The sequence below is a fragment of the Callorhinus ursinus genome, unplaced genomic scaffold, assembly GCF_003265705.2.
Source record: "Callorhinus ursinus isolate GAN/ISIS: 27379988/994484 unplaced genomic scaffold, GSC_fseal_2.0 scaffold6, whole genome shotgun sequence".
NCBI classification, from domain to species: Eukaryota; Metazoa; Chordata; class Mammalia; order Carnivora; family Otariidae; genus Callorhinus; species Callorhinus ursinus.
In genome coordinates, this window is record NW_027397068.1 from 66,824,086 (window position 1) to 66,851,330 (window position 27,245).

Genomic DNA, 27,245 nt, shown 5'->3' on the forward strand with positions numbered 1-27,245 from the left:
TCTTAAAACAAATTAATCTGACAAGGTTTCTATCTAGCAGATAAGAATTTTTTTTTTAATTGAGAACTCTTTAAAAGAGCCATTTTGAGAATAGATTCTCCAAACGATTTTCATTCCAGTTTGGGTTATATGTAAGCAATCATTTCTTCTTTTGATGCATGGAAACTGAAGACAAATCTCTTTATCTACTCATCCTTTCTTTGCTACCAATTTCTCTCTACACATGCTTCTGTTTGAAAAGATGGGTTTCAAAGGTTCCCCTTTTCCATGGATGTAACATTTTTATTTCAAACTCCAAGCTATGTATTTTAGTTCATCGACACATTTGATTTAGAAGGCCAACTGCTAACAAGTTATTACATAGTTAAAATCTGGATCCATTATGTAAAGCTTATTTTTAGTTAAATAACCAAAGTTTTTTATTTGGCATAAACAAGGTTTCTTTTTTTCTCCCCCTTAAAATTAAGAGAAGTACAGGATTGAATATTTAGATGTACTTTATGTAATACACGCCAATCATCAGAATCTTCTATTTCAGTTCTCAGGTTGACTGAAATCCTATTTTAAGTTCTTCCTTCAACCCACTGTAATTTTTCCTGTAAGCCATAATTAAGTAAGTTGATGCTTTTGTGGGAAAGCAAATATCTTGGATCTGAAAAGGCCAAATGGACTTCTATTTAGTTAGTAGACACTGTTATTAAAATGGCAAGCAGTCATCTAAGTCTTTAAATGCATCAGTTAAGCTGGAGCTCAGGCTTCTGGTTTTGGTTAACTCGTGTGCCTATCATCCAAAGCAGAGCAAAAGAGTTAGGACTCTAGCAGTTGATACTCAGAAAGACATCTGATAGCTGGTCACTATCTGTCCCCCCATGCATCCCTCGCCTTCTATGTTCTAGTTCCTGTGTGTGTGAACATGTATGAGAGGAGGCGGGAAGCATCCCTGAGAACAATTAGGATTGAAAGAAATAATCCTGATCTGTGGAGAAACTGAGCCCCTGAATAGAATGAACATACAGCTCTCTGGGAATCCTATGGCAGTGTGGTGCGTGCTCCAGGAATGCTGAGTTGTACCTGTGCAGGTGAATGTGACAGTTCGGGAGAAAGGACCAGGGACAGAAAATGCAGGAAAGGGTTCTGTTACATTCACTGACAACATGTGAGCATAGAGTGGTCAAATCCTACAAAATCTGGTAATTTCCTTGCAGACCGAAACTCGTGGGGGGTTGGGGGGCAGAAGAAATACCTATCAATAAGGGATATTCAGGACGTAGAACGTACTGAAATGTAAACTCACTGACTTATGAATGTTATTAATAACATCTTACAGATGAAGAAACAGAGGCTCAGAAAGATTGAGTCACTTGGTGAACATTTCACAGTTATAGGTCATGGAACAAGGACACATTCAGGCCTAATGCCAGTGTTGCTGTTTCTTCCCTACCCCATGCTGTCTCTTGTAAGTAGGCTATTTATATGAGGAAGATGTGTTAGAATTTGTATATAGTCTTTAAATATGGCAAGACGACATCTGTTTAGAATAAAACACATGGAATTATTATTCTGCCATTACTTATGGAATTAGTTGATTAAAATGGTCCTGTACTTTTAAATAAGCTATGGTGCTTTATAGAAAAATTAGCAATGGTAGAAATTTGCTTTCTACTTAGGAACCCATGCTCCCAGGTGTACACTGATATATAGTATTTTTGACATCTGATACAAAGATACAAATTTTATAGCATTGGAAGTTACAATATTTCTACAACCCAATTATGCAGATTTATCATACTTAATAATATCATAATAAACTTCATATTCAGAAGAAGTGGATTTTATTGTTGTAGCTGACAAGGAACAAGTAATTCCTGAATGATGTCCTAAAATAGCAGGCATATTTTAATAGGTCTATTGCGCCTAAACCTTGAAAAAGTAAGCCAGGCCTAAAAGAAATAATAGTTTTAATGAGAAGAAAAAAAATAGAGTTAATAATTATTTCAATCAGATGTATCAACGACTACATTTTCTAGATAGGGTAGGGGTAGCAAAAATGTCATAACTGTATGCTTGGTATTATTATTGACTTGGGGAAGCTGGAGGGGAAGTTCTTATATTGTTAATGAATTTGGCCTGGAACTTAAAGGGCTGAATTTCTTAATGCTTTAGAAGTTGAATAATTTTGCTTTGATTAAATCAAGAAGGGAACTCCAGCTTTCCTCAGATTGAACCTTCACCCGAGATCGGGGTGCCTCATAGTGTTTGAGGAGGGGTGCACTTATTTTCACCATGGGCAGCTTTTCTCTCTAAATTCTTCCTCCTTGTGCGCTTTATTTATTTATTTAAGATTTGTTTACTTACTTGGGGACCGGGGCAGAAGCAGAGGGAGAGACAGAATCCTAAGCAGACTCTGCACTGAGTGTGGAGCCCAATGCGGGGCTTGATCTCACAACCCTGAGATCATGAACCTGAGACCATGACCTGAACCGAAACCAAGAGTTGGAAGATGCTCAACCGACTATGCCACCCAGGCGCCCCCTCCTTGGGCACTTTAAAGAGAAGCTTGATTCTCCCAGAGCTCACCGAGAAGCTTCCAGCTGGGCAGATGACAAGATGTCCTACGATTCTTACCGCACTGGGACCTCCCTGGCGGGCTGGGTCCTGGCAACGTCGGTCATTCCCTTCTTTGTGAAGCCCTTCTCATGGCTTCTGTGCCAGGACTGTGTTTCGTGTTACCCCTCAGACTGTCTCTTCTCTGCATTCCATGTATGAGGCACTGGCACTGCTTTCTCTCTCAACGTTGGAATTTCCTGAGGTGTCCGTCCTTAGCTCACAGCTTCATTCCGCAGCTAACTCTTGGGTGCCTTCAACAGAGCAAGTCCAGCTCACCACCTGTCCTGCCCTAAACAACCCCCTACGGCCGTGTCCTCTCATTTCATGGGGCCGCCATCAACCTGGCCACGGGAGCAAGCAACATGGCGGTATCCTCCCCTCCTCTTCCTCATCTATTGCAAATTCTTGACTGTACATCCAGTGTCTCTTGAATCGGTAATCTCTCCATTCCTTTTATCATTGTTTTATTTGGGGCCCCCAACATCTCTTACTGAGGCTATTATAAAACCTCCTAAAATTCTCCTTGTTTTTTGTCTTGTCCTCGTACATATTTCCCACTGCCTCCAGAAGGACAGACTTAAAACATAACAATGGGCTTCGTCTCATTTAATAATCTTCAGTCCCTTCTTACAGCCAAAGCAGTAGGAAGTCCTTATTCCTTAATACAGCACTAAAGGCATTTTATTGCTTGTCATCTCTTCAGTCTTCTATTTTGTCCTTCTTGACTTTATACCCCAGAAACACTAAAGAGATTTTAGTGCTCTCCCCCAGAACCTTCGGCCCTCTCTACTACTAATTACTGCCAGTGCTACTATATATTACTATTATTGCTAACACCACACACACACACACACACACACACGCGCGCGCGCGCGCGTACACACAAGGGAGAACGAAGGAAGATGGTGCATGAGAAGAAATCTGGTGCCTAATAAGCATCATTTGCCACATAATTATACAAAGGCCAGACAGAATATGCCTGTTATTTTTTAAACTAATTTTTGAGACACAAATTTTCATATTTCATATTTTTATAAAGTTGGACTCAAATAGAAAATCCAAATTCAGTCATCCATTTAACACCTTAGTATTAATTAAACACCTACTATGTGTCAATATGTTAATAGCTAACTTATTTTTGACTATTTTGAAGTATGAAACTTTAGTTTATGTTTACAGGAACGTCCAGTGCCAACTGACCGATATGAACCTTTATGAATTCAACTATAAGATCCACATAATAAATTTTAAAGGTATTAACCCCCAAAACAGAAATACATGTTAAACAGAAGGAGAATCACTAATATGAAAACCAGTAGAGTTGGGGAGTCAAACTGGCCCTCCCTGTGTTGAGCTTTGTTCAGGGTAGAGGGAGGCATGGTCATAGGTATGAAGAGCACCAGCTCAATGCCAAGGTCATCTTAGACGTCTGCCACACCCTGGCCCATCCAGACCCAGGTGGCCCTCACCACATCACCACAGATAGTGAGTCAGCAGAGATTCGAGAGAGGCTCTCTGAGTCTGACCCTGAAATGATCTGAAGTCAACTGGGATCTCCAGGCCAGTGTACCCCGCTCATGTGCCCATGCAGGGCCCTGTCCAGAACACACTCTCAACCCCTGTACCTACAGTATCTTTCCTCCTATCAGCCTCTGGGCTTCTTTGCTAGAGTGAGGCTCCTCTCTCTCTTCCACTCTGAGGATACTCCTTGTTTTTTTGGAACTCCCTTTCCATGGCAAGCACACTTCCTGTGTTCTCAGCCTCCTATAGTCCATGTTCCTGCTCTGACCCTACCTGGCACCCAGCTCTCTGAAGGTGTCTCTCAGGCAGCTCCTCCCACACTCCCCACAGGGCAAGGTGGGGGCTGGCATTCCTCTTCCACATTCTGTGAGGCTTATGCCATCTGACTTTCCCCTTCTCTGCCTCTCCGGATCCTCCCATAGCTCAGATTCCTTACCAGGCTCCTCACACCACACACTCTCCTTCTTATACTCCACACGTCAGGGCTATCATGCCATAGTTGACTCCAGCATGCAGCAGGACAATTCCTGGTTCCGCACTGAATCAGCTGGCTGTGAGCTGCCTTTCCTTCTAAGCTGCCCCTTGCCTCCTTCTGACTTGAATTAGTTTTAACTTTCTTTCTCCAGTCCTTCTCTGGCTCATTCTTTCTATTCTTCTGAGACTGGGCATAACATTTTCATCTGTCATTTTGTTTTAGGCACATCCATCTTTCCATCCATTGATGATCTAAATACCACCATGGGATACTCAAAAAACTGTACAGTAAATACAGAGTCAGAAAGAGTACCAATGGTATGCCTTCGATGGAAAAGGATCAAGGCATTCTAATTCTGGCAGTTTCCGATAGATGGCCCTCTGGTCACACATGTATAACACAGACTTGGCAGCGACAGCTTGAATACCAAGCTTTCTAGAGGGTGACCTCTCTGGATTCAACTTTTTCTGTCGATGCAGAGGCAGGGAGAATCTGGTGAAAGCCAATGAAGTACAACTGTATCAGGCAATAGGAGACATAAATGTTAATAAACTGTAAATGAGAGAATTAACAAATGTGTGGCCGTACAGAAGGTTCATGGTCCTCACGTCCACTTTTTGATTTTGTGGATGTGGCCTGGAAAACTGGGGTTCATTTTAGTCGATGGCTTTTGATTGTCTGAGTTTTAGGTTTATATAAGTCACAGAAGCTACTGAGGAAATTCACCCATACCACGGTGAGATGAGTTTCAAAACCGTAGAGCTGTTTGTAAGTGATACCTGTGATGATCTGGTTACAAGTACTTCGGAAGTCCTTGGCACATAACTTACGCTCCCATGTGAGATGAATCAAGTCTCTGAGCGTGACAGGCGAAGTGTTTATCACTGGTGCCGCAGATGAAATGATGCACCTTGCGTAGTGTCAGCAGATTTATTTCCAGGGGTGGTTCCTTCACCAAGGAGCAGATGTGGATTTTGTTTTCCCTTTTGAAAAATAACCTTAGGCGTTTAAAGCATGTGTCGTAGTATTTTCACTGGCAGATAGCTAAAGTGTGACAGCATCAGAGGATAAAATAGGACATGATTTTTGCACTGTTTTAAATTACAGAAACTGGGGGGGTGGGTACTTCTTAAGAATGGAGGCGGGGGCAGCTGAAAGCATGTTGATAAAGCGCTGAACCTTTACTTAGTCGGATCTGTCCCATGGTCTGGGAACTCTGGGAAGTCATGTGTCCAAAAGGGAGAGAATTTTAGCTTTCACAGGGCTAGCTAATTTCAGTCTGTGGGACAATTTCTCCTGAGGAGAATGAAGAATATCCAATGCAGTGGGCCAAATCTTATAGGCAGTACACAGTAGTGCATGAGGACTGTGAATTCAATTTGAAAACTAAGAAGTTTTGAAATGGTTCATATCAAACCAAGAAATGAAAAGTCTGGAAGTGTCATCTTCAAGTGGACAAAACAACGGACTGGATATTAAGAGAGGTGTATTTTAGCCTCACTTCTGACACCAACGAGCTTCATGAGAGCAGGGAAGCCTTCAGTTTCCTTCTCTGGAACATTAGACACAGCATTTTCTAGACATTAGTTTTTTTAACAAAGCCAATTTTTCTTTCAGCCAAAAGCTTGGGGCGCCTGGGTGGCGCAGTTAAGTGTCCGACTCTTGGTTTCTGCTCAGGTAGTGATCTCAGGGTCATGAGATTGAACCCCGCATTGGGCTCCATGTGGAGTCTGCTTAAGATTCTGTCTTGCTCTTCCTTTGCCCCTCCCCCACCACTCTCTCTCAAATAAATGAATCTTTTTTTTTTTTTAAAGCTTATACCTAAGTCTAATATGTAAAATAGCTAAAGACAGAGCCATTCCCCGGGGCTGTGGCCCCCAGCCCCGGACTCCCCTGGAGCCATCCCCTCATTCCCACCAAGTGGCATGAGAAGTCAATAGGAACATTTGGAGAGATTGAGAGATGAGAGCTGAAGTCTCTTGAGTTCTAATTTGTTATGGTTGAACATGGAAATCTGTCTTGCTTGATAGGACACCACCAGGAACAACAAGGAATTAAAACAGGGATGGATTAGCACCTAAAGACTTCTTTGGGGAAAAAAAAAATCTGGGTTATTTTAACATAACCTCTGATGTTGGAAGAGGGTTCGTGGGACAATCTGGAAATTAGCTTTGAGCTTGACATAAATTTTGAAATCTCTACTTTTCCATCTCCTTCTTGGGGCCCCTTGCTTTTGGGAGCCCACAGCAGTTTCTACTTTGCGATGCCTCGTCACACGTGTCATCTCAAGTGCACGTGTGTGAATGTCCTCACTGCTCCCTACTGTCCTGGAGACGGCAATTTGGTGGGGAGCCCACATCGTTCAAAGATTTCATTCTCACCAAGAAAAGGGAAGAGAGTTAACTACCTCTGTTTGAGTCTTGATGTCAGAGGAACATTAACCTTGAACCTTTAGACAAGTGGTCTTCACAAAACTCTCTGTCCTCCTGGTCAGGAACAGCTTAGTCCCACGTATAGAAGGACTTGCAAATTTATACATGGTTCATTTTATGGCCCAAACTCAGACCTCCATGATTCATTTCTGTTACACAGCTCACATGCTCTAAACCACATTCCCTTGTTTTCTCCTCTTGAAATGGAAGGCTGTGGGGAGAGAAGGGAAAGAGACTGATTTGGGGACAGAAGTGGTTCCTTGAAAGGGACAGAGAACAGATGGGCTTAACAAGTCATTATGGATTAAGTCCCAACTTTTTAGATGTTGGAAGGAAACTATGGAAATATTCAGCAGTTTTGTACTTAATCTCTGTATCATCCCCCCTCCCTCCAAAGCACAGTGGTAATTTTATTAAGATAGGAATAAGTTTCAATATGGGATAGGAGCTGATACTGAAATATGAAAGAGAAATGCAAATCTGAGGGAAATACTATGTTGTTGAAAAAACCTATAATGTGTAAGGCTAGGGTGAGGCATTTGTATTTATTACTAGATATAGAAACTTACTTTCCTAGCATTCTATTTCCTTAAAAGGAGGAGAAAGCAGCTACAGGACAAATGTTCCTTTTTACAAATGACAGTTACTTCATATTTTGATTTCCAACTTTATTTTGGTCCCCAAATTAACATTTTTTAGTGTTTCTTTCTGTTCTGCTCCTCTGACCTACCCTGGAAAATTTGAAGAACATTTATTTCTTTTGTTTTTCCACTCTAATAAGGTTTTAAATTTTTTTTCTTAAACTCAAAATATAAAAATAATGATATTTTCAAAATGCGTGTATTGAGATTCTCATTCTCAGTGAGATAACACAATTAGAATTCATAGTTAAGGCAATTTAACTTTCATTTTTTTCAAGTTTACATTATAAATTACCTATGATTTATCATTTATAAATTTACAAAATGTGTGTTTTATGGCTTAGACTCAGGCATCCATGACTCATTGCTAACAAACATAGTTCTTGACAATGACACTTGAGTCTAGAACTCAGAGCCCTTATCCAATGCACCAAGTGTTTGAGCTCAAATCGGCGTCACTTGAGAGGTGTGGAGAGTTAATGCAGCTTCCAAAACCTGTTTTGTTCTCCATCCATAGTCTGTGTTCTTTGACAGTTTGATGCTCACAAGCTCATGCTGAATGTTTTGTTATTCAGTGCGCACTTTATAAAAGCAAGTCTCACTAAACATACATAGGAGAGGAAAAAAAACAAATCTCACCAAATAGCTGTTTGACAGCAAACGAATATAGTGCAACAAAACTTCAGTACTCTTAACTGTTTTGGTGGTGTTATAATCCTGAAGCAATTCAGAAATAAATTTCAGCAGGTAAATAAAATCATATACTGATTTCTGGAACATAGCATAGTGCAAATGAGAAAAAGAAATATAATCTTCAACACTTTGTAACAATATATTTGCGGTGTCTTACACAGAATCTAAAATAAAATAGCTTTCCTTTCTAAGATTAGTTTTTATATTATATCCATAAGCAGATCTTTACAAATATATATATATACATTATTCCAAGCCAGGTACTCTTTATAAAGGAGATTTTATTTTTGCCAATATGAAGTGTTCTATAACCCAGTGAGCTACTGCGAGAGAGAGAGAGAGTGCAAAGCGTGCAAAGGCAGGGGTGTGGGGGTGCAGAGGGAGAGGGAGAGAGAATCCCAAGCGGACTCTGTGCTGAGTGCAGAGCCTGATGCAGGACTCAATTTCACGACCCTGAGATCACGACCTGAGCTGAAACCAAAAGTAGGACGCTTAACCGACTGTGCCACCCAGGTGCCCCCCACTGAGCTAATTCTTAAATGCATACTATGTGTCATTGTTTTCAGCTTGTATGTGTTTTATTTCATTTAATGTTTACAACAACCTTATGAAGTAGGGATTCTTATTACTATAATTTGAGTACATTAAGTAACTTGTTAAAAGTCAGACAGTGATGATGACAAGATTTGAACTCAGGCAGTCTGACTTTCAAACCACCATATTAAGTCACTACACTTTACTCCATGGATTCAAACCAGAGACAGATGATCTCTTTAGGAGTGATCAATGAAAAAAAAATACATAAAATTTTGTGAAGTATTTCCTCCATCTGAAATAGTTAAGGCTTAAAAATGAAAGAAAAGGAGTCACTTATGATTTTCCTTAACAAAGAATCATCGTCTGGGAGGCAATTTTGATATTTATAAAACCTCAAACTTCCGAATTACTAAAATGTCTGACGGTTTTCTGGAAATGAAGTTCCCTAAAAGGGACAGAGCTTGTTTAACACCAAGGCTACCACTAGAGCATAACAAGTTTCATCTATTTCGGGCACAATGATAGAATATTATGCCACCATATCATACCAGTAACCTCAAAGGGTGTCAGGAACCTGCGGAGATCATATACAAGAAGATCATTCAAGTATTTGGGCCTTTCTTCAGAGCTCTGACGTAAATCGGGGAGATCCAGAGGACCACTACTAATCCAGAAGATCCACTTGTGAATTGGATCTTAAAGGACCCCGAAACTTACGGTTCTATGGAAAGTTCTATTAAATCTAGCATCCCCCTGGGGAATCTCATCCACATAAATCTTAGGACTCGGTCTTGCTGATTTTCTTACTGGAAGGCACTTGGGGAATTTGGAACTGGAGCAGGTTTCCTGAGGTGCCTGAATCACGGACATTTAGTATTGGACAGAACCTTGGGGATCAGCTTGTCCAACTTTATCATTTTGCCAATGAGGAAACCAAAAAGCAGAGTTTAAAACTTTGGATGATGTCACAGAACCTGTCAGTGATAAAGTCACCAAGGAAAGCAGGCTCTCTGGCTCTTAGTTTGGAGATTTTAGTTGACTGACTTGGCTTTCATACCCATCGTAGCCCCTGGCCTTTTAGACCTGTGGACATGGATCTGGGGCACTTCTTTCTCTGTCCTTTATAAGGCATCTGTGGCTGAGAGGGCCACCCATAGTTTTGTGGCTCCATGACGGAATGATCAACATCCTGTGAAACAGCATATAACTAAAACACAACATCGACTATGATGTACAGTACTGCTCGATATTATCTTCATGTTCTTGTACCTTCCGGAACATTGGAGAATATTGTTTATGCTTAAACAAACTATAACCCTAATCTTCATTTTACCTGTCTCTTTAAGAAGGGTGGATGGAGAAAAACAGGATAAAAAAGTAAGTTTTCAACTGTTTACCTTAATCTCAATTTAAATGTAGATTCTGGGGAAATATTCTATTCCCAGGGATGGTCTCCAATAATTGCTACTCGTAAGGGATGAAAAGGAGACAGGTTGAGAGGTTTCCAGGATCCTAAGAAGGAAGCTGCAAATTCACTCTAGTTAGTCCCCAGCTAGCGTGGGGGTGGGGGTGGGGGGGGACGTCCTACTGAGAGAGCCACATACCAGGAGCAGCTGCAGCAACAACACCAGCAGAAGCAACACGTGTTGTTGGGTCTCTGGTTTCCAGGCCCTTGAGACACAGCAGGTGTTCCTTCATTTTGTGATTGCTGTCTCTTTCGCATTTCAGCTACTTTCGCACCCAACTGGCTGAAAGAAGAGAGAAAACAGAAGGTCTGAAAAAATTAAAAGAAAGATCCATTGCCTCTGCTGAAGGGAACATAGTTTAATTGGGATGGGAGATAAATGAAGGTAAAAAAAAATGAATAAGCTTTAGCAGTCAAATTAAAAATTTTCAGCAAAAATTTTTTAGGAGACTATCTTAAAAACCTGAGGGACAAACTTCCACCCTTATCTGCTACATAAAATGATCATAACGACGTCACGTAATCAAAATCAAGTTGGTAAAGTAAAGGAGACAAGGTTGGAAAATCTATGTTTAACTTCTTTCTTTACTCAAGAAGGATTTCATCCGCTTTCCCTGGTGAACAGGTCTAAATGACTGTAGCGGGGGTACGTAACTTGTTTCTCCCCTGGTGTTCACTTACAGTCAGGTTCACTGAGTTTTACAAATCAGCTTGCAAGGTTTCTAACTATGTAAAATTGTGAGGAAGATCAAGTTTGTTTCTGGTGTTGTTTCAGCTTCTTTTAAGACATTGCATCTCCGTCTGACTCACCCTTCAGGGGCCGAATCTTGATCATATATATTGGCAAAGTGCGTTTTTCGCCGTTAGGAGTCCCTGTTGCAAAGGTAACACTTCCCTTCCCTCCACCACCCCAGATGCGTTTTCATTCAGTAGAGAATTGTGGAAAAATAAAAAGTCATCAAATCCAGGGAAATTATTTTGGTGGAATGTCGGTATCATGGCAAATGAGAAAAATACTGGGATACAGGATGAACTACCTGTGACCTTATGAAGCAGGCCAAATGAGTTGTCACCTATGTATAGGTGACCTAGGACTTTGTTGAGGATAAAAAAAAAAAAAAACTTTGAGTAGAATAATATCAATATAGCATGACCTCATGGAAAAGGAATGAATTCTACTGCATGATTTTTTCATAAATATGCAACGTATGTAAATCATATACATACAATGTCATGTGTGACTGTGAGCAATACTTATTAAAACCATTATGTACTTTGGGTTATTTTGGTATTGTGAGCTCATGCTTTAAAAATTATGTTTTCAAGCACTGACTTTTTTTAAATTGGAGAATAAGGTATGTATTAAAAAAATTTTTCTGTGTTTACATAAGGGAAGTAGTTAAATAATTTTCATGGGCAAATACTTATATATTCTTGTAGCATTTCTAGTTAAAAGGTTATCAGGTATATAATCTACTTCATTCAGAAGAAAACAAAGTCAGAGGAAGGAGTGAAATATAAGAAGCAATTAGGTACTGAAATTGATAAAAATAATGATGTTGGACTTAATTAATGACTGGCTAAAGTAAAATCCCATGATTCTCTGTTTAGAACAGTCTAGAAATAAATTTAAGACTACATAAATTAGGGAAATGGAAGGGTTTCCTTCCCACCACTAACAGTTTTTATATGTATGACAGTGTCCCCAGATTGTTCAACTTAAGAGTCCTTTTATAACCATCTCCAGGCCAATCAGCACCTGTGACACAGTGATCACTCCATCCTCTTTGAAATGCTTTCTTCTCCTGCCTTTCTGGGCACCATACTCACCTATTCGCTCCCTAGCTCACGAGGCACTTCTCAGTCTATTTTGTTCTTTCCTTTTCTCGTCTCTCACCTCCAAATTTTGGTTGGCCACAATACTCTGTCCCTAGAATGCTTCCCTGTCATTTTTTGGATGAACTCATTGAGACTTTTACTGGACCTACCTGTTTCCTGTTCAGAATTCTCAAATTTACAAGTCCAGTAAAGATGATTTTCCCGAATTCAGGACTCATCTATCCAACTACCTACCTGACGTCTCCCCTGGGCTTTCTCAACTTGGCATCTCAGGCACATGTTCCAATCCGATGCTCTTTCCTCCTCCACCGACCCGTTCCTCCCACAATTCTTCCACTTTCCGTAAATGAAAAGCCTTATCTAATTATTCAGACCAAGGGGGGAGAAAACCAAAAACCTGTGGAATCATCCTAGACTCCTCTCTTTCATTCAGACCTCACATCAGCAGGTCAGCGAATGCAAGGCCTCGTTACTGTCCCCTCGCACTCCCTTCTGTTTTCGCTACTCCTCATCTCATCTCTTCTCTTCCTATTCCATTCCAGTCTAGTCTCAACACAGCAGCCACAGTGAGTCTTCCAGAACATAAGTAGGTGATTTCAGCAAAGATTCTTCCACCCAAATCCACTCTAAATCTTCCAGTGGCTTCCCATTTTACTCAGAGTCAAAGCCAATGTTTTTGCACTCTGGTCCTTTATCACTTCTCTGAATGCATCTCCTTTTCTCTCCTCCTCGCTCACTCTGTTTAACCAAAATGGCCTCCTTGCTGTTCCTCAACCATGCCTGGTACAGTCACATGTCGGGGCCTTTGCACTGGCTCTTCCCTCAGTGCTTGACTTCATCCTTACTCCTATGTTAACATTCTCAGGGGAACCTTCCCTGCTACTTTATTTAAAATCACCCCTCCCTTACTCTACCCCAAGCATAACCCATCCACCCTTGTTTGTCTAACCAACTAGAAAATAAGTTCCATGAAGGTAGAGATTTTTGTCTATTCTATTCATTGTAACAATGCCTGGTACATAGTAGATAACATAAAAATGCTTACTGAGTGCTGAATTTTATAAGCAACTTCATTGATGACAAGAAAAGGACAATAAACTCTATCACATCCAACACTGAAAATTATTAATTTCCTAGCCAATGCAATAAAATAAGAAAAAGTAAATAAGGGTTGAAGGAAAACACACATTTTAATATTTACAAATGATATGGTTGTCTACAAAGAAATTCCAAGAGATTAGATGAAGTTATCAGAGACAGTTCATGGAGGATACCAGGTTAAGCTTCAAAAATCAATGCCTTTCTAAAATACTACCAATAACTAATTAGAATATATCAAAGAAAGAAAGGCATCATGCAAATGAATTATAAAAATGAAAACAACTGGCACTATTTCTAACAAAAGTTGTGCAAGAACTTTCTGAAAATATTACAAAACTTTATCAAAAAATACAAAATAAACCTGGATAGAGATAGGTTATTTTCTCAAGTGGGGAAATGGGGTATCTTCAAAGTGTTAGTTGTTCCAAATTATTCTATAAATTCAGTATGACTGTAATAAAAATTCTAATTTAATCATTCATGGAACTCAACAAAGGGATTCTAAAATTTATGTGGAAGAATAAAAGGGCAGAAATAAACCAAGATATCTCTGAGAACAAGAACAAGTGGTGATGTCATGTCAATAATACGAAACAATAACAATTATGACAGTATGTCATTGGTAGGGGAATACATAAGTAGATCAGTAGAAGGAATCTATATAGAGCTGAGACACAGACTCAGGCATATATGCAATCATGGCTTAAATTAGAGGACATTTCCATTATCATTCAGAAGAAGTTCAATACCCAGTGTTGATACAATTTGATTTAAACATGAAAAAAACTACATCTTTAAGCTATAACACACACACACAAACTTCAAATGAATTGGGGATAGATGTTACAAACAATTATAAAACTCTGATAAAAAATATAGAAAAATGCTTTTATAGTTTCAGGGCAGGAAAAGGATTTCTTATGAGACTAAGGTAAAAAGGAAAATATTATTTTTGATATAGTCTAATTTATCAAAAACCTTTGAACAAATAAGGATAACATAAATAAAGTGAAAAATGAAAACCAGACTAGAAGATACAAAGGATTATTATCTGTAATACAGAAGTAACACATCACAGTTGAAAAATACAAATAACCTAATAGAAAAATGGGCAAAGGAGATGTGTGGGCAGTTTACAGAAGAGGAAAACATAAATGCCCCAAATTAGATTAATAAATGCTCAAAACCAGTAATCAGAGAAATTCAAATAAACAATTATTCCATAACCAATTTCCCCACAGTTAAAAAGTCACAGGGCACCAAATTTTGAGAGAGGATGTGGGTAAACAAAAAGCTCTCATACAATCATTTTGAAGAATAATATTGGCTACATAACAATGTAGCTAACAAATTCCACTCTCCTATTTATACATTGGAGAAACTTTCACATATGCATAGGAAGACATTAATGACGGTATTTTTAATAACTCCAATGGGAAACAATCTATATTTTCATCTTTTCAGGAATAAATAAAGATGGGGATCTTGTTATATGATGATACATAAAACAACACTTAAAACGGATAACTTAGACCTATAGGATTCAACGGGGAGATCGTAAAATAACACTGAATGGAAAAAACAGCTGTAAAATATTAAATATAGCCTGTATTATTAACTTAGTTTTCATAATTACACAAAACAATACCTTTTATTTCCAGATAATATATATAGTAAAGTAATAAAAGCATGAACTAGAGCCATGACTTTGGATGCTTCTGGGGGATAATGATGGGCATGTGATTGGAAAAAGAGGGATTTATAACTTTATCTGATCATTTCTTTTACAAAGACCTGAAGCAATAACAAAATATTAGTATTTGTTTAATTGGAGTATTGCATGCAGGAGTATTTGTTTTATTATCTTTTGTACTTATGTATATTTTTTTCTTCAGAACCCCCCGCTCCCCCCACATACACATATACATAAATACAACACAGCTTTATACCAGACAGAGGTCCTTATCTATATCTTATCCCCGAAGTTTGCAGAAAGATTCAATCACCTTCTTGAGAATTGAATACCTTCATTTTCTCACTGTTAAATACCCAATTTTGAAAAATTCATAGAGAAATGTCATGTTAGGTGCAACCGTGCAGTTTAAAAGCATGGAAAAGAAGTTCAAATAATATGGTAGATTTGCAGGACTTTTCACTGTTTTCTAAGTCCTTTGGCTCATTAGAAAAAAAAAAATCACAGGGGCGCCTGGGTGGCTCAGTCAGTTAAGCGTCTGCCTTCAGCTCAAGTCATGATCCCAGGGTCCTGGGATGGAGCCCTGGTCGTGCTCCCTGCTCAGAGGGGAGCCTGCTTCTCCCTCTGCCCTTCGCCCTGCTTGTGCTCTCTCTCTCTTTTTGTGTCAAATAAATAAATAAAATCTTTTAAAAAATTAAAAAGAAATTACAGGCGAATGCCTTCTCTGTGCTTTTCTGAGGTAATTGTGTGTGTTGTGTCATCAATATTTTCCTTCTGACAAAAAAAAAGAGAAACTACTACTCACTGATTTCTCTTGTGTAAATACCCATACCATTTGGAGCAGGTTGCTCCTATTTTTCTGACTGATCTGTATGTGTCCCTGAACACCAGCAGTTCGGTATTTATACTCTGTATTGTATCAACTGGGTTTGGAGTCTGCACTTCTCCTGGGCTGTCTGGCATACAACTATATATAAGAAAAACAGTCTGTTGTCATATTTTGCTACATAGCTGCACTGTCCAAAGAATTACACACACAGAGGGGAGGAAAAACTACTGAGAAAGCTACTTAGTGACAGGACTTTCTCTGGTTGAAGAGCAATAGCGGCTCTTCACAGCCTGGAATCCTTACTTGCATCTGCTTCCTGTGTGTCCTTCTAAACAGTGGTACTTAACGATAATTCACGGGATTTAGCTGTAAATACAGAAGGGAAAATCTGTATAACTGTTATAGTTTTCTTTTCTAGAGGTAACTGATTCTAGTTTTAAGCAAAACAAATTTTCTTAATGTCATAAAGGAAAAAAGAAGAAAAAATGTTTTGCAGAAGGGTGCATAACCAAGGACTAAAACTCAAACAATTTTGAGTATGGGGAGGCCAATTCTTTTTTCCTCCACTCAAACTCCCTAGGGAGATAGACTGTCAAGAAACTAATTAATTTCACAGGCTAGAGGAGAATGAGGCAGGGGAAATTGGTTTCTCCTTTGCAGAGAAGTACATACTTGTGCACAAAATTAGGACTTCAGACTCTGAGCTGTGTGGCTCTGGAAGGGCCCATGACCCAGGGGCACAGCAGGGCTGGGAGCATGGATAGTGGCATCCCAGACTGCTCCTCTCACACTGGCCACCTTGGAAAACACTTCATTTAGTTCTTATAGTGAGGTACTGGGAAAGCTGTTACAGAATAAAGATTAATCCTTGAGCATCATCATTTCCCCCTCAAAGCTTCGGTAAACTTGTTAGCAAGGTAAACCAATAAATCTGAGGTAGTGATGAGGGAAGGCTTTTTGTTGTTTGGGGGCATTACTTGTATCTTTCAAGAAGTAACGAGGACATTTGATCTCATTTCCACCTGACCACAGTTTTACTCCATGTTGCTTTTTCCCCTTTTCCAGGATCACATGCAATGATCAAAAACCATCTTTACACAACAAAAGTAAAAATCAACAAGTGGGACTACATCCAACCATAAAAGCTTCTGCACAGCAACAGAAATAATCACCAAAATGAAAAGGCATCTTACAGAATGGGAGAAAATATTTGCAACCATGTATCTGGCAAAGGGCTTAATTTCCAAAATATATAAAGATCTCATGCAACTCAATAACAAAAAATAACAATCCAGCAAAAAAAAAAAAAATGGGCAGAGGAACTGAATAGGCTTTTTTCCAAAGAAGACACTCAAATGGCCCGCACATTCATGAAAAGATACTCAACATTACTAATTATCAGGGAAATGCAAATCTAAACCACAAGGAGATATCATCTCACACCTGCTAGATTGTCTATTAACAAAAAGTCAAGAAATAACAAGTATTGTTGAGGATGTAGAGAAAAGGGAATAGTGATGCACTGTTGGTAGGAATATAAACTGATTTAGCCACATGAAAAACATGAAAGTTTTGAAGTATGGTGGTTCTTCAAAAAATTAAAAATAGAATTACCATCTGATCCAGCAATCTCATTTCTGGGTACATGTCCAAAGCAAATAAAAACAGGATTTAGAAAAGATACCTGAACTCCCATGTTCATTGTAGTTGCATTATTCACACTACCCAAGATATGGAAACCAACCTTAGTGTTTGTCAATGGATGATGGATAAAGATGTGGTGTGTTTGTGTGTATGTATGTGTGTACACACACACACACACACGTATATGTATGTATACATATGATCTATGTATATACATATGTAAAATTGAATATAATGATATTCCATTCATATATATTCCATACATATATATGTATATATGTATGTAAAATGGAATATTATTCAGCCATGAGAAAGAAGGAAATCTTGCCATTTGTAACAACATGGGTGGACCTTGAGGGCAACATGCTAAGTGAGATAAGGCAGACAGAGAAAGACAAATATTGTTTGTTGCCCCTTTTATGTGGAATCTAAAAAAGCTGAACTTGTAGAAACAGAGTAGAATGGTGGTTCAGGGGCTGGTGGTGGAGGAACTGGGGAGATGCTGGTCAAAGGATACAAACTTGCAGTTAGAACATGAGGAAGTTCTAGAGATCATAACGGCATTGTGCTTATAGTTAACAATACCGTATTACATACTTCAAAGTTGCTAGGAGACTAGACCTTAAATTTTCTCACCACATAGAAGAAATGATAATTATGGGACATGATGGAGGTGTTAGCTAATGCTACAATCGTATTGCAATATATAAATGTATCAAACCAACACTTGTACACTTTACACTTACACAATGTTATATGTCACTTATATTTCAACTGGAAAAATATCTTCACAGTTTGAGCAATGAACAAGATGAAATTTAAAAAGATAAATACAAGGATATGAGCTTGGATCTAAAAAAAACTTTGTAAGACAAGTATGGGAGAAACATGGAGTACAAGGAGCATATGAAAAATTTTAGGTGATTTACTGGACAATAAATTCAGTATTAATAGTACAATGTAAACAAAATAGTTAATGAAAACTTAGAATGCATTAATAGAAGCATGTTTTCTAAAACAAGTTTTCTAAGCTGGTGATGGGTCTTCTCTGGGCTGGATAAATGGTTGTGTTTAATTCCAGTCACCACAAGTTAAGAAAGAAACTGAAATATGTTCAGAAGACTAGAAGGAGGAGAACTAAAACAAAACAAAACAAAACAAAAAACCAAAAAGTCTCATAAGAATACTATTTTTAGAACAAAGGTGTTTGCTCTAATGAAGAAAAAGAAAATCTGAATCATACTTTTCTAATATTTGAAGTGATATCATGTAGGAGAAAATACAGATCTGCTTTGTAGGATCCCAAATGTTAGAAGATGGATTGGCGAATAGAAACAATTAAGACTCTTGCTTCCTTACTTTCCATATAAGGATCTGATACTCAGATGAGATCTTCATTTACCTTTGAGGTTGGTATCAAGCCACGTATTCTTGAGCATTCAAATGGAGGCTTGACAACCCTTTGAAAGAGGCTGATGTACAGAGGCCTCAATTTTACATGGATGGTTAGCGTGGAGCCCAACATGGGCCTTGAACTCATGACCTTGAGATCAAGACCTGGGCTGAGATCAAGAGTCAGACACTTAACCGAATGAGCCACCCAGCCTCCTAAGACTGAGAAAATATCTTAGTTCTGAAGTTACTATTCTGGAAATGGCCTGCCCAAGCTAACTACTCTCTTCAAAATACAGTTGGGAGGGAGAGGACAACCCCTGTTTTTATCAGTTTCTACACTCTTGTAGATCATATTGTCAGTTCTTGAGCGTTGACTAATATTATTCTTCATCTCTTTTGTTTTTATATTGTTTCCCAATAGAATTGTAAAACTCTTAAGAGAAAGGAGAGAAAGAAAAAATATATCTCATATATATTGGTTTTCCTGGAATCTAGCAGTAATTTCTGTCAATAGTAGATGCATAATAAATATTGAATATTGTGACAGTGAATATGGTAGATTTCTCAGATTATTAAAAAAAAAAATCTACTTTCCCAAGGCAGAGATTTCAAATTTTTACATGCAATTCTTATAGCTCTAAGACATACTGTCAAGTTTGAACAGTGTTCTTTATCCTTTCCCAAAGTGTCCCTTTGGGATTGATAATAATAGAACACCTCAGTACATCATTATTACTGTAAAGGTCAAATGGGTTGAATATGTAAAATGCTTGGAACAAATCTTTATACATATCGTAAGCACTCAATAAGTGACAGTCCTCTCAAGACAGCACTGGAAAGAACTGTTCCTAATGTTGCCAGAAAGTTGGTGTGGTACAATGTTTTCAAGCTACAGATGTTGAAGATTTCCATCACTATCTTCTTGCTGAGAGATCATTTCTTATAGGGTGGGTTGTCAAATTTTTGTACCCATTGGGTAGAATCTCCCTAACTCAGGGATCTGCACAAAGGCTTACTCAGTGAAGAAAGAATACTAATAGTTTGGTTTTTCATTTCACCACTAACACTGTAATTTTTATCACATGTAAATGAACGGAGTCTCAAGTGACTCATAGTACCCACAATCAACTCCTTATCCAACAATCAAACTTCATTATAATTGCCACCATCTTCTCATGTTTAGTGAAAGCATTTAGTTTTGCCATATAGTCATTGATTCCATGTTTAGCCCCAAAAAGGTACTTGCTAAATAAGCCAAATTCGTGAGGCCTTCTTTAGCACCGGGGTGGACAAGGAAGCAATTCACTATGTACAGATATCTATTCCTGGTTGTGATGTATTTTCCCTGTGAAGGAAAACAACTCCGTCCTCAATTTAACATTTCTGATAACTACTCTGCTTCACCCAAGCCAGCATTTATCTATGTGACAGAGCGAGCTTTCAGTGTCATTTCCAGTCTCAAGATATGTTCATCTAAAAAGAGTTGTATCCAAACTAGTTTTTGCTTTTTGCAGGGGGGGGTCAAAGGGGCTACTTTTTGTGTTTTCAAAAACACCATTTTTATGATTACATTAAAACTACGAGGAATTTGAGAAGTAATCTCTGTGCACTCAGAGGGAATACTCCTGAGAATGTGATTCTGGTCAATACTTTGGGTTGTTAGGTCTGACTCCATCAGTAAATATATCCATGTATTTCGTTTCTTAGGTGATATATAAAGCTCGCTAAAATGTCACATTATGTTGAGTCTGCAATTCTCTCTTCATGTTGATAATATTTTCATATGTATTTATAAGTATGTAAGTATATGTAAGATTAAATATAGTCACTGCTGTGTCTTTCTTTACCTTTAAAGTAGAGAATCAGATCAGTGTCAGTCCCTCTCCTTGTTCTGGCTCCTGTGCATCTACAGGACACATTTAAAAGCATTATTTGACAGGGTTATTTTATAAGGGCACTCGGACAGCATGGATGCTAGTTTTTGTCCTCAGAAGATTCACCCATTTTGATTCCACAGGACATCACAATTTCTTATCCTATGATTCTGGTCTTCTATCAACTTTCCATTTTTTTTCTTTTGGACTATGCTTTTTAAAGTGTAGTGGCTTGGAGGAGGAGAGATCTGGACTAGAGTCATAGGGGTCTGGCTTGTCCTGGCCAGGCGGCAGTGGGTAAGTTACTTAACCTCTGCTGTTGTCTGTAAAATGGGGAAATGGTATTCACTTCACTCAGTAGTTGTAAGGAAGGGAAAGCAAAGCATATTTATTGCTATTATGACTAGTAACCTTAGCAGTGTGCCAAGTGAACAGCATTCACTAATCTGTAATCACAATCACAATACTTGTTCTTATTAGTCCCAGACAACTTCTGTCTTCATGTTTACATGAAGATTTTTCTTCAAAATTTTAAGATGGGTTTTTAAATATAACTGCCAGGGTGATTGATGGACTTGGTAATTGCCAAGGTTCTCATACAAAGAGTTAAAAACCAGGTCTCTGGGCACCTGGGTGGCTCAGATGGTTAAGCGTCTGCCTTCAGCTCAGGTCATGATCCCAGGGTCCTGGGATCAGGTCCCGCATCGGGCTCCCTGCTCAGCGGGGAGTCTGCTTCTCCCTCTGCCTCTCTCTCTCTGTCTCTCATGAATAAATAAATAAAATCTTAAATAAAAAAAAAAAACAGGCCTTTGCCATTCATAGTGTGGTCCATGGATCAGCAGCATTGCACCCCCTGGGAGGTTGTTAGAAATGAGGATCTCACAGCCCACCTCAGACTTAGTGGATTTGATTTTACATTTTAACAAGATTCCCTGATGATCCATATAACCAGTAAGGCCTGAGAAGCACTGATTCAGGCCACACTAAGTTGTGAACTTGGGGCACTGTGATCAGTGTGTAGAGATATATCCAGGAGTCAGAAAGACACGGTATGTTCGACCTAAACACAAAGTGGGAGGAAAAATCAGTCACAAAGAGCTTGTTGAAATACTACCCCTTCGATGCTCATCTCACTTACCATCCCCTCTGTCTTCTACCCATTGGGGCAGAAGTAAGCGCTTCCCTCTCAGTGTTGACCCAGTATTGTGCACCTAGCACTCTGCGTTGTAATTCGTGGGCAAGCCTGTTACATTACTGGACTCTGACATCCTAAAGACTCTCACGCTTTTTTCTCCTGGCAGTCTCTGCCAGACCAGCCTATGGGAAGGCACTTAGCAATGCTTGACCTTCTTTGATCTGCAATTTCATACCGTTTTATAGTTTTGCCTTTTGTGAGTTCTTCCTACAGGAGCATGAGCTCTTTGAGGGCAGAGGCTGGGCCATTCATCTTGGTAATTTTGATACACATAAAGGAGTAATTATGTGTCTCAAGCTCCCACTGAGAACTGAAATTTTGTGAGATAGATCAAGTGTTCCACTCCACATAGAACCATCTCTCTATTTTGGTCAGAAGAAAAAAGTTAATTTAAGGAGGAGAAATGTCTCTCATAAAGCTCATCCCATTTTTTTCTTCTTAAAATGTTGGTATCTACTACTGTTTGCATACTTTGGAATATAATAAAAGCCAGTATTTAATTTTACACATAAATTTAAAAATCAGTGATTTCAATATTAACATCATCAACATGATAGTGGTGAAAAGCACCATATTTTCCAGGAACTTCATCACATATAAGCTTGAGAACCAGTGAGCTCAGTCAATGTGTGTTAAAGAAGTGAGATAAGACAAAGAGAAGGTGTCTTTCTAGCATAGGTGCGTAGACAGGTTCCCCAACAGAAGTCAGATTTGCTCAGTTAATATGAAGAGGAAGGTCACTCAATTACTTAGCAATAGCAGAAAGTCTAAAATACCAATACAGACGAAGTAGAACTTTAAAAAAAAAAAATCCACTCTTTACCTGACTTATTCAGGCTTGGCTTTAGTTTAGAATAGCAGCATTAGCTTAGGGTGAACATTATAGAAATGGGACTAAACCTTTGCCATAAACACTGCATGTTGACAATGAGAATCCTCAGCACGGCCCTGTTACTTTCATTGTGCCATTCTAGAAAACACCATTGATTAATATGGAATCATCATGTGTTGACTTAGAGAAGCAGTAACAGCTCTTTCGTCTATGTGACATATTCATTTTGGGAATCACTGAATTGCTTTTCAGAGAGCAGACACACTTATTACCGCAATTCACATAAAAAAGATAATAAGCAAGTTAAGGGGCGCCTGGGTGACTCAGTCGGTTGAGCATTTGCCTTGGGCTCAGGTCCTGATCTCAGGGTCCTGGGATGGAGCCCCATGTGTTGGGCTCCCTGCTCAGCGGGAAGTCTGCTTCTCCCTCTCCCTCTGCCCCTCCCCCACTCACTCTCTCTCAAATAAATAAAATCTTTTAAAAAAAGATAAGCAAGTTAACAGAAGGAAAAAAAAGGCAAACTGTAAACAGAAAAAAAAAATCAGTAGAGAAAACAAAATCACATTTGAAAAGGGTATGCCAGAGACTGTTTCTCCCAATAGTAATTATTCATATAATTATTTAAGATAGTTACACAAACAGGGATAATTGCTATGGAAATTCAATACAGAGCAATGTCTAAATAAACACATTAAATTGGAATAAAGGGATAATACTATGTGGAAGCATCACCAGAAGAGACAAAACACCAACTATATCCCACTTATGTTTGTGTTTATCATAATATCCCTATATGCAATCCAAATCTTTCTCTACAACCCAAGCCAATGTAGGTTACCTCGGATTCTCTCTTGTACTTCCTAATACTTTCTATATCGAAAAACAGCTTAACTCTACCACCTCCTCAGATATATTCAGCATATCTATTCTTTCCAAAGCTACATTCCGTATACATTGTCTCACACTAACAGACATCTATAGAAGAAGGAACATTTAAAGACACAATCCAGTAACCAGAAAATTTTTTCAAAAGCTGGCCTGTGTTCTACTCAAGGTAAAAATTCATTGAAGAGGATTTATGGTCACCTTTCCCTATAGCACATTATTAGGTCTGTTTAATCAAGACAGTTACTTCCCTTCACTCTGCCTTCAACATACTCATGTTCAGCAAACTGGTCCTGTCAGAAAATTCATACCACCTCATCTCAATTTCCTTGTTTTGTTTTTTTAATGAATTCACCAAACTCCAGGAAGTACACAAGTGATGGAATCAATTCAGCCAGCACTCTTCACTCACACGGCAAAACATTTTTACTCATTCCAGGAAGAGTGGGCAGCAGTTACTAGAAAAGCTAAGCATGATGAGGGAATAAAGGCTTTCCCGAAGCCCTTGACACAGATATTCCCAACCTCCCACTAAGTACCCTCTGAAATACAGAAAAGAGAGAAGAAATAGAGTGACAGGTTTTATTTTTTTTTTTTGAGGGGGGGAAGCATAATTATTCTCCATCCTCATATATTCACCAAAGAGCACTGGTAATGAGAGGAACTCCATTGGTTTGTTTTTTAGCAAAGAATAACTCTGGGGGAAGAAGTAGATATTAGCAGTGATATCCAGAAAATAATCAGGTAAAACGGACATGGTGGGTATCTAATTGACAATTTTAGGGTTGTTGTATAGATATTAAATGATAACTCTATACAAAGAAATATGTGTATATACATATATATGGTACTGTATGTATATATTTATACATGTATGTACATATATACGCGTGTATGGTATACATGTGGTTTATATGGTATGTGTGTATGTATGTGTGGAGAGAGAGAGAGAAACTAAGCACAGTCTTGGGCACAGAGTGAAGTACTCAGTTAGCATTAGCTGTTCACGCTATGATAACACTGTCATAATTCCTACTTCACCTCTGACCCTTTGCCATCCCACTAACCCTCTGGATTAGAAGAGTGACTCGCACACTACTGGTAGTGAAGGACTAGGGTGTTTTTTTGTTTTGTGTTGTTCTTTTTAATGTTAACAGAGGTTACTTCTCCTTCCCTCCCTCCCTTCCTTCTTTCTTCCCTCTTTCCTTCCTTCTTATTAAGTGAGCTCTAGGCTCCATGTGGGGCTTGAGCCGACAACCCCAAGACCAAGAGTTGCATGCTCTACCAACTGAGCCAGTCAGGCGCCCCTCTTTTGTTTTTTGTTTTTAAATTTCCAGTCAGCCATGGAGCAATACTTTGGTCAAACACAACAAAAACAAATAATAAAATGGGAAAAAATGCAATATAAAGCAACAATTTGTTTTTATTATTAGATTTAATAGACATAAAATTACGCTGTCAAATTTGCTCTAAACATTTCTAAAAGCTTACTCTCGATTTCATTATTTCCTTTGTTATGGACCAATAACAAATGTTTTGCAAACCAGCACAGGAATCACATGTGATCACACATTGAGTAGCAATGTTCTAACACTTAATTGTCTGTACCCGATGTCAGAACTAGCATTGTTAGGGAGAATATACTCTATTGCAGGAGTTGAAAATTCAGATTAAAGCTCTATCTCTTACTCTGTGAGCAAGTTACCTAACTATTTTGAGCTCTAGGTCATGCAATTATGAGATCAGGATAATAACATTACCTAGTAATTCACCAAAATGTATGAGATTAAATGAAAAGATCCCTATAATAAGCACAGCGCTGGGCACACGGTGAGCTCTCAGTTTTTGGTAATTACACTGATTTGTATGCTTTTGTCCTTTCTCTATGAATGTTTTGAAGAGAAAGGTACTGTCGAATTACTATATGTATCTTCAGTATCTAAGGCTGTGCCCCACTGTCATTAGCTGCTCAGTTAATGCTGAGGGTAATGATTTGTCGTGTAGGAACAGGAATATTAGTATACTTCAGAGAGTGAGACTGTATGAAAAATTCACATGCTGTTGGAAAAAATGCTACTACATTGCTCTATTCCACATAATTCATAAACCATTAAAATACTAAAATATAAAACACACTGCAGTTATTATAGGTTGCAGCTAAAGTCAGCCTCATGAAGTAGGGCTTCTGACATTGTGTTACTGAGTTAGAGAGAAATGGATTATATAATTAAATAGAAGTGGGATGCAGATAATTATTTTAAAAAATTTTAAGACTATTTTTTTTGAGAGCAGTTTTAGGTTTACAACAGAATTGCAAGGGAGGTACAGAGATTTCTCATATACCCCCCCCACATGCATATCTTCCCCATTATCATCATTCACCAGAATGATGAGCTTACACTGACACATCATAATCACCTCAAGTCCACTGTTTACCTTCGGGTTCACTCTTAGCGTTTAATATTTCATGGATTTGGACAAATGGGTAATGACATATATCCATCATTGTAATATCGTAAGAGAATTTTCATTACCCTAAAAATCCCCTGTGCTTTGCCTATTCATCCCTCCCCTTGCTCCCCACCCCTGGCAACCACTCATCTTTTCACTGTCCCCATAGTTTTGCCTCTTGCAGAATGTTTTACAGTGCAAACTGTACAGCATGTAGCCATTTCAGATTGGCTTCTTTCACTTAGTGATACGCATTTGAGGTTCCTCCATGTCTTTTCATGGCTTGATAGCTCATTTCTTTTTAGAGCTGAATAATATTCCATTGTCTGGATGTATCACAGTTTATTTATACATTCATCTACTGAAGGACATCTCAGTTGCTTCCAAGTTTTGACAACTAGGAATAAAGCTACTATAAACATCGTGTGCACGTTTTTATGTCAATATAAGTTTTCAGCTCCTTTGGGTAGATACCAAGGAGTGTGACTGCTGAATCATACGGTAAGAATATGTTTAGTTTTGTCAGAAGCTGCCAAACTGTCTTCCAACGGGGCTGTGCCATTACACTCAACCAGATTTTTTTTTTCTTTGAGCAGTTTTTACATAGGTTCTCATGCAGCCTTCAAAACAAACCTGTGAGGTAGATATTGCCGCTTTATATCTAGGGAAACTGAAACCAGAGAGATTAGTCCCTGGTATCCAGCTGGTACCTAGTATAGGTTTAAACTTAAGCCTGCCTATCTCCAAAGTCTGTGATCCTTCTTTCTTTATTAGCAATTCCTAGGCAATGTGCTCTAGCACAGATTTGTAGGGCAAACCTCTGATAGGATCCAAGAAGTGACCAGAACCTGATAACAGCCCTCTTGTAAATCTCTCTGCCAGGCAATGGGCGTATCCCAGATGCTCCAGAAAGGCTGGATAGTTCAGTCCATCCATGATGCATGATTTTGTCAATCTCTTATGATTGTCTACACTTCTGGTTTTTTCCACAGTAGAGTTACATTATTTTATTCAGTGAAGAAGCCTATAAAAGCCTTTATTTAAATACCTGTTGGAAATACTTGTTCCTTATAGAAATAAATTTATAATACTTGGTTTTGATTTCATATGAACTGTGAAATATCTGATACAAAATT

At 38.6% G+C, this 27,245-nt stretch overlaps 1 protein-coding gene and 1 long non-coding RNA gene across 6 annotated transcripts in view; one reads left to right on the forward strand and one right to left on the reverse strand.

The window, feature by feature from the left end:
* LOC141373008 (uncharacterized) overlaps window positions 1-17,643 on the forward strand; it is a 63,028-nt gene extending 45,385 nt beyond the window's left edge. The window contains exon 3 of the long non-coding RNA XR_012378622.1: window positions 16,899-17,643. This is a non-coding gene — a long non-coding RNA (uncharacterized lncRNA). The remainder of the gene's footprint in view (window positions 1-16,898) is intronic.
* The window catches only part of RGS17 (regulator of G protein signaling 17), an 87,651-nt gene that overhangs the window by 17,954 nt on the left and 42,452 nt on the right, over window positions 1-27,245 (reverse strand). For 2 of the 5 annotated variants that reach the window (XM_025866357.2, XM_073894115.1), the window contains exon 2: window positions 10,511-10,654. In XM_025866357.2, coding sequence (XP_025722142.1) covers window positions 10,511-10,629 — 119 coding nt within the window. In that variant the 5' untranslated portion in view covers window positions 10,630-10,654. Of the gene's footprint in view, window positions 1-2,625; window positions 3,549-10,510; window positions 10,655-20,719; window positions 20,779-27,245 lie in introns of those variants that run through there. The other 3 variants (XM_073894116.1, XM_073894117.1, XM_073894118.1) reach the window with 3 other exon arrangements.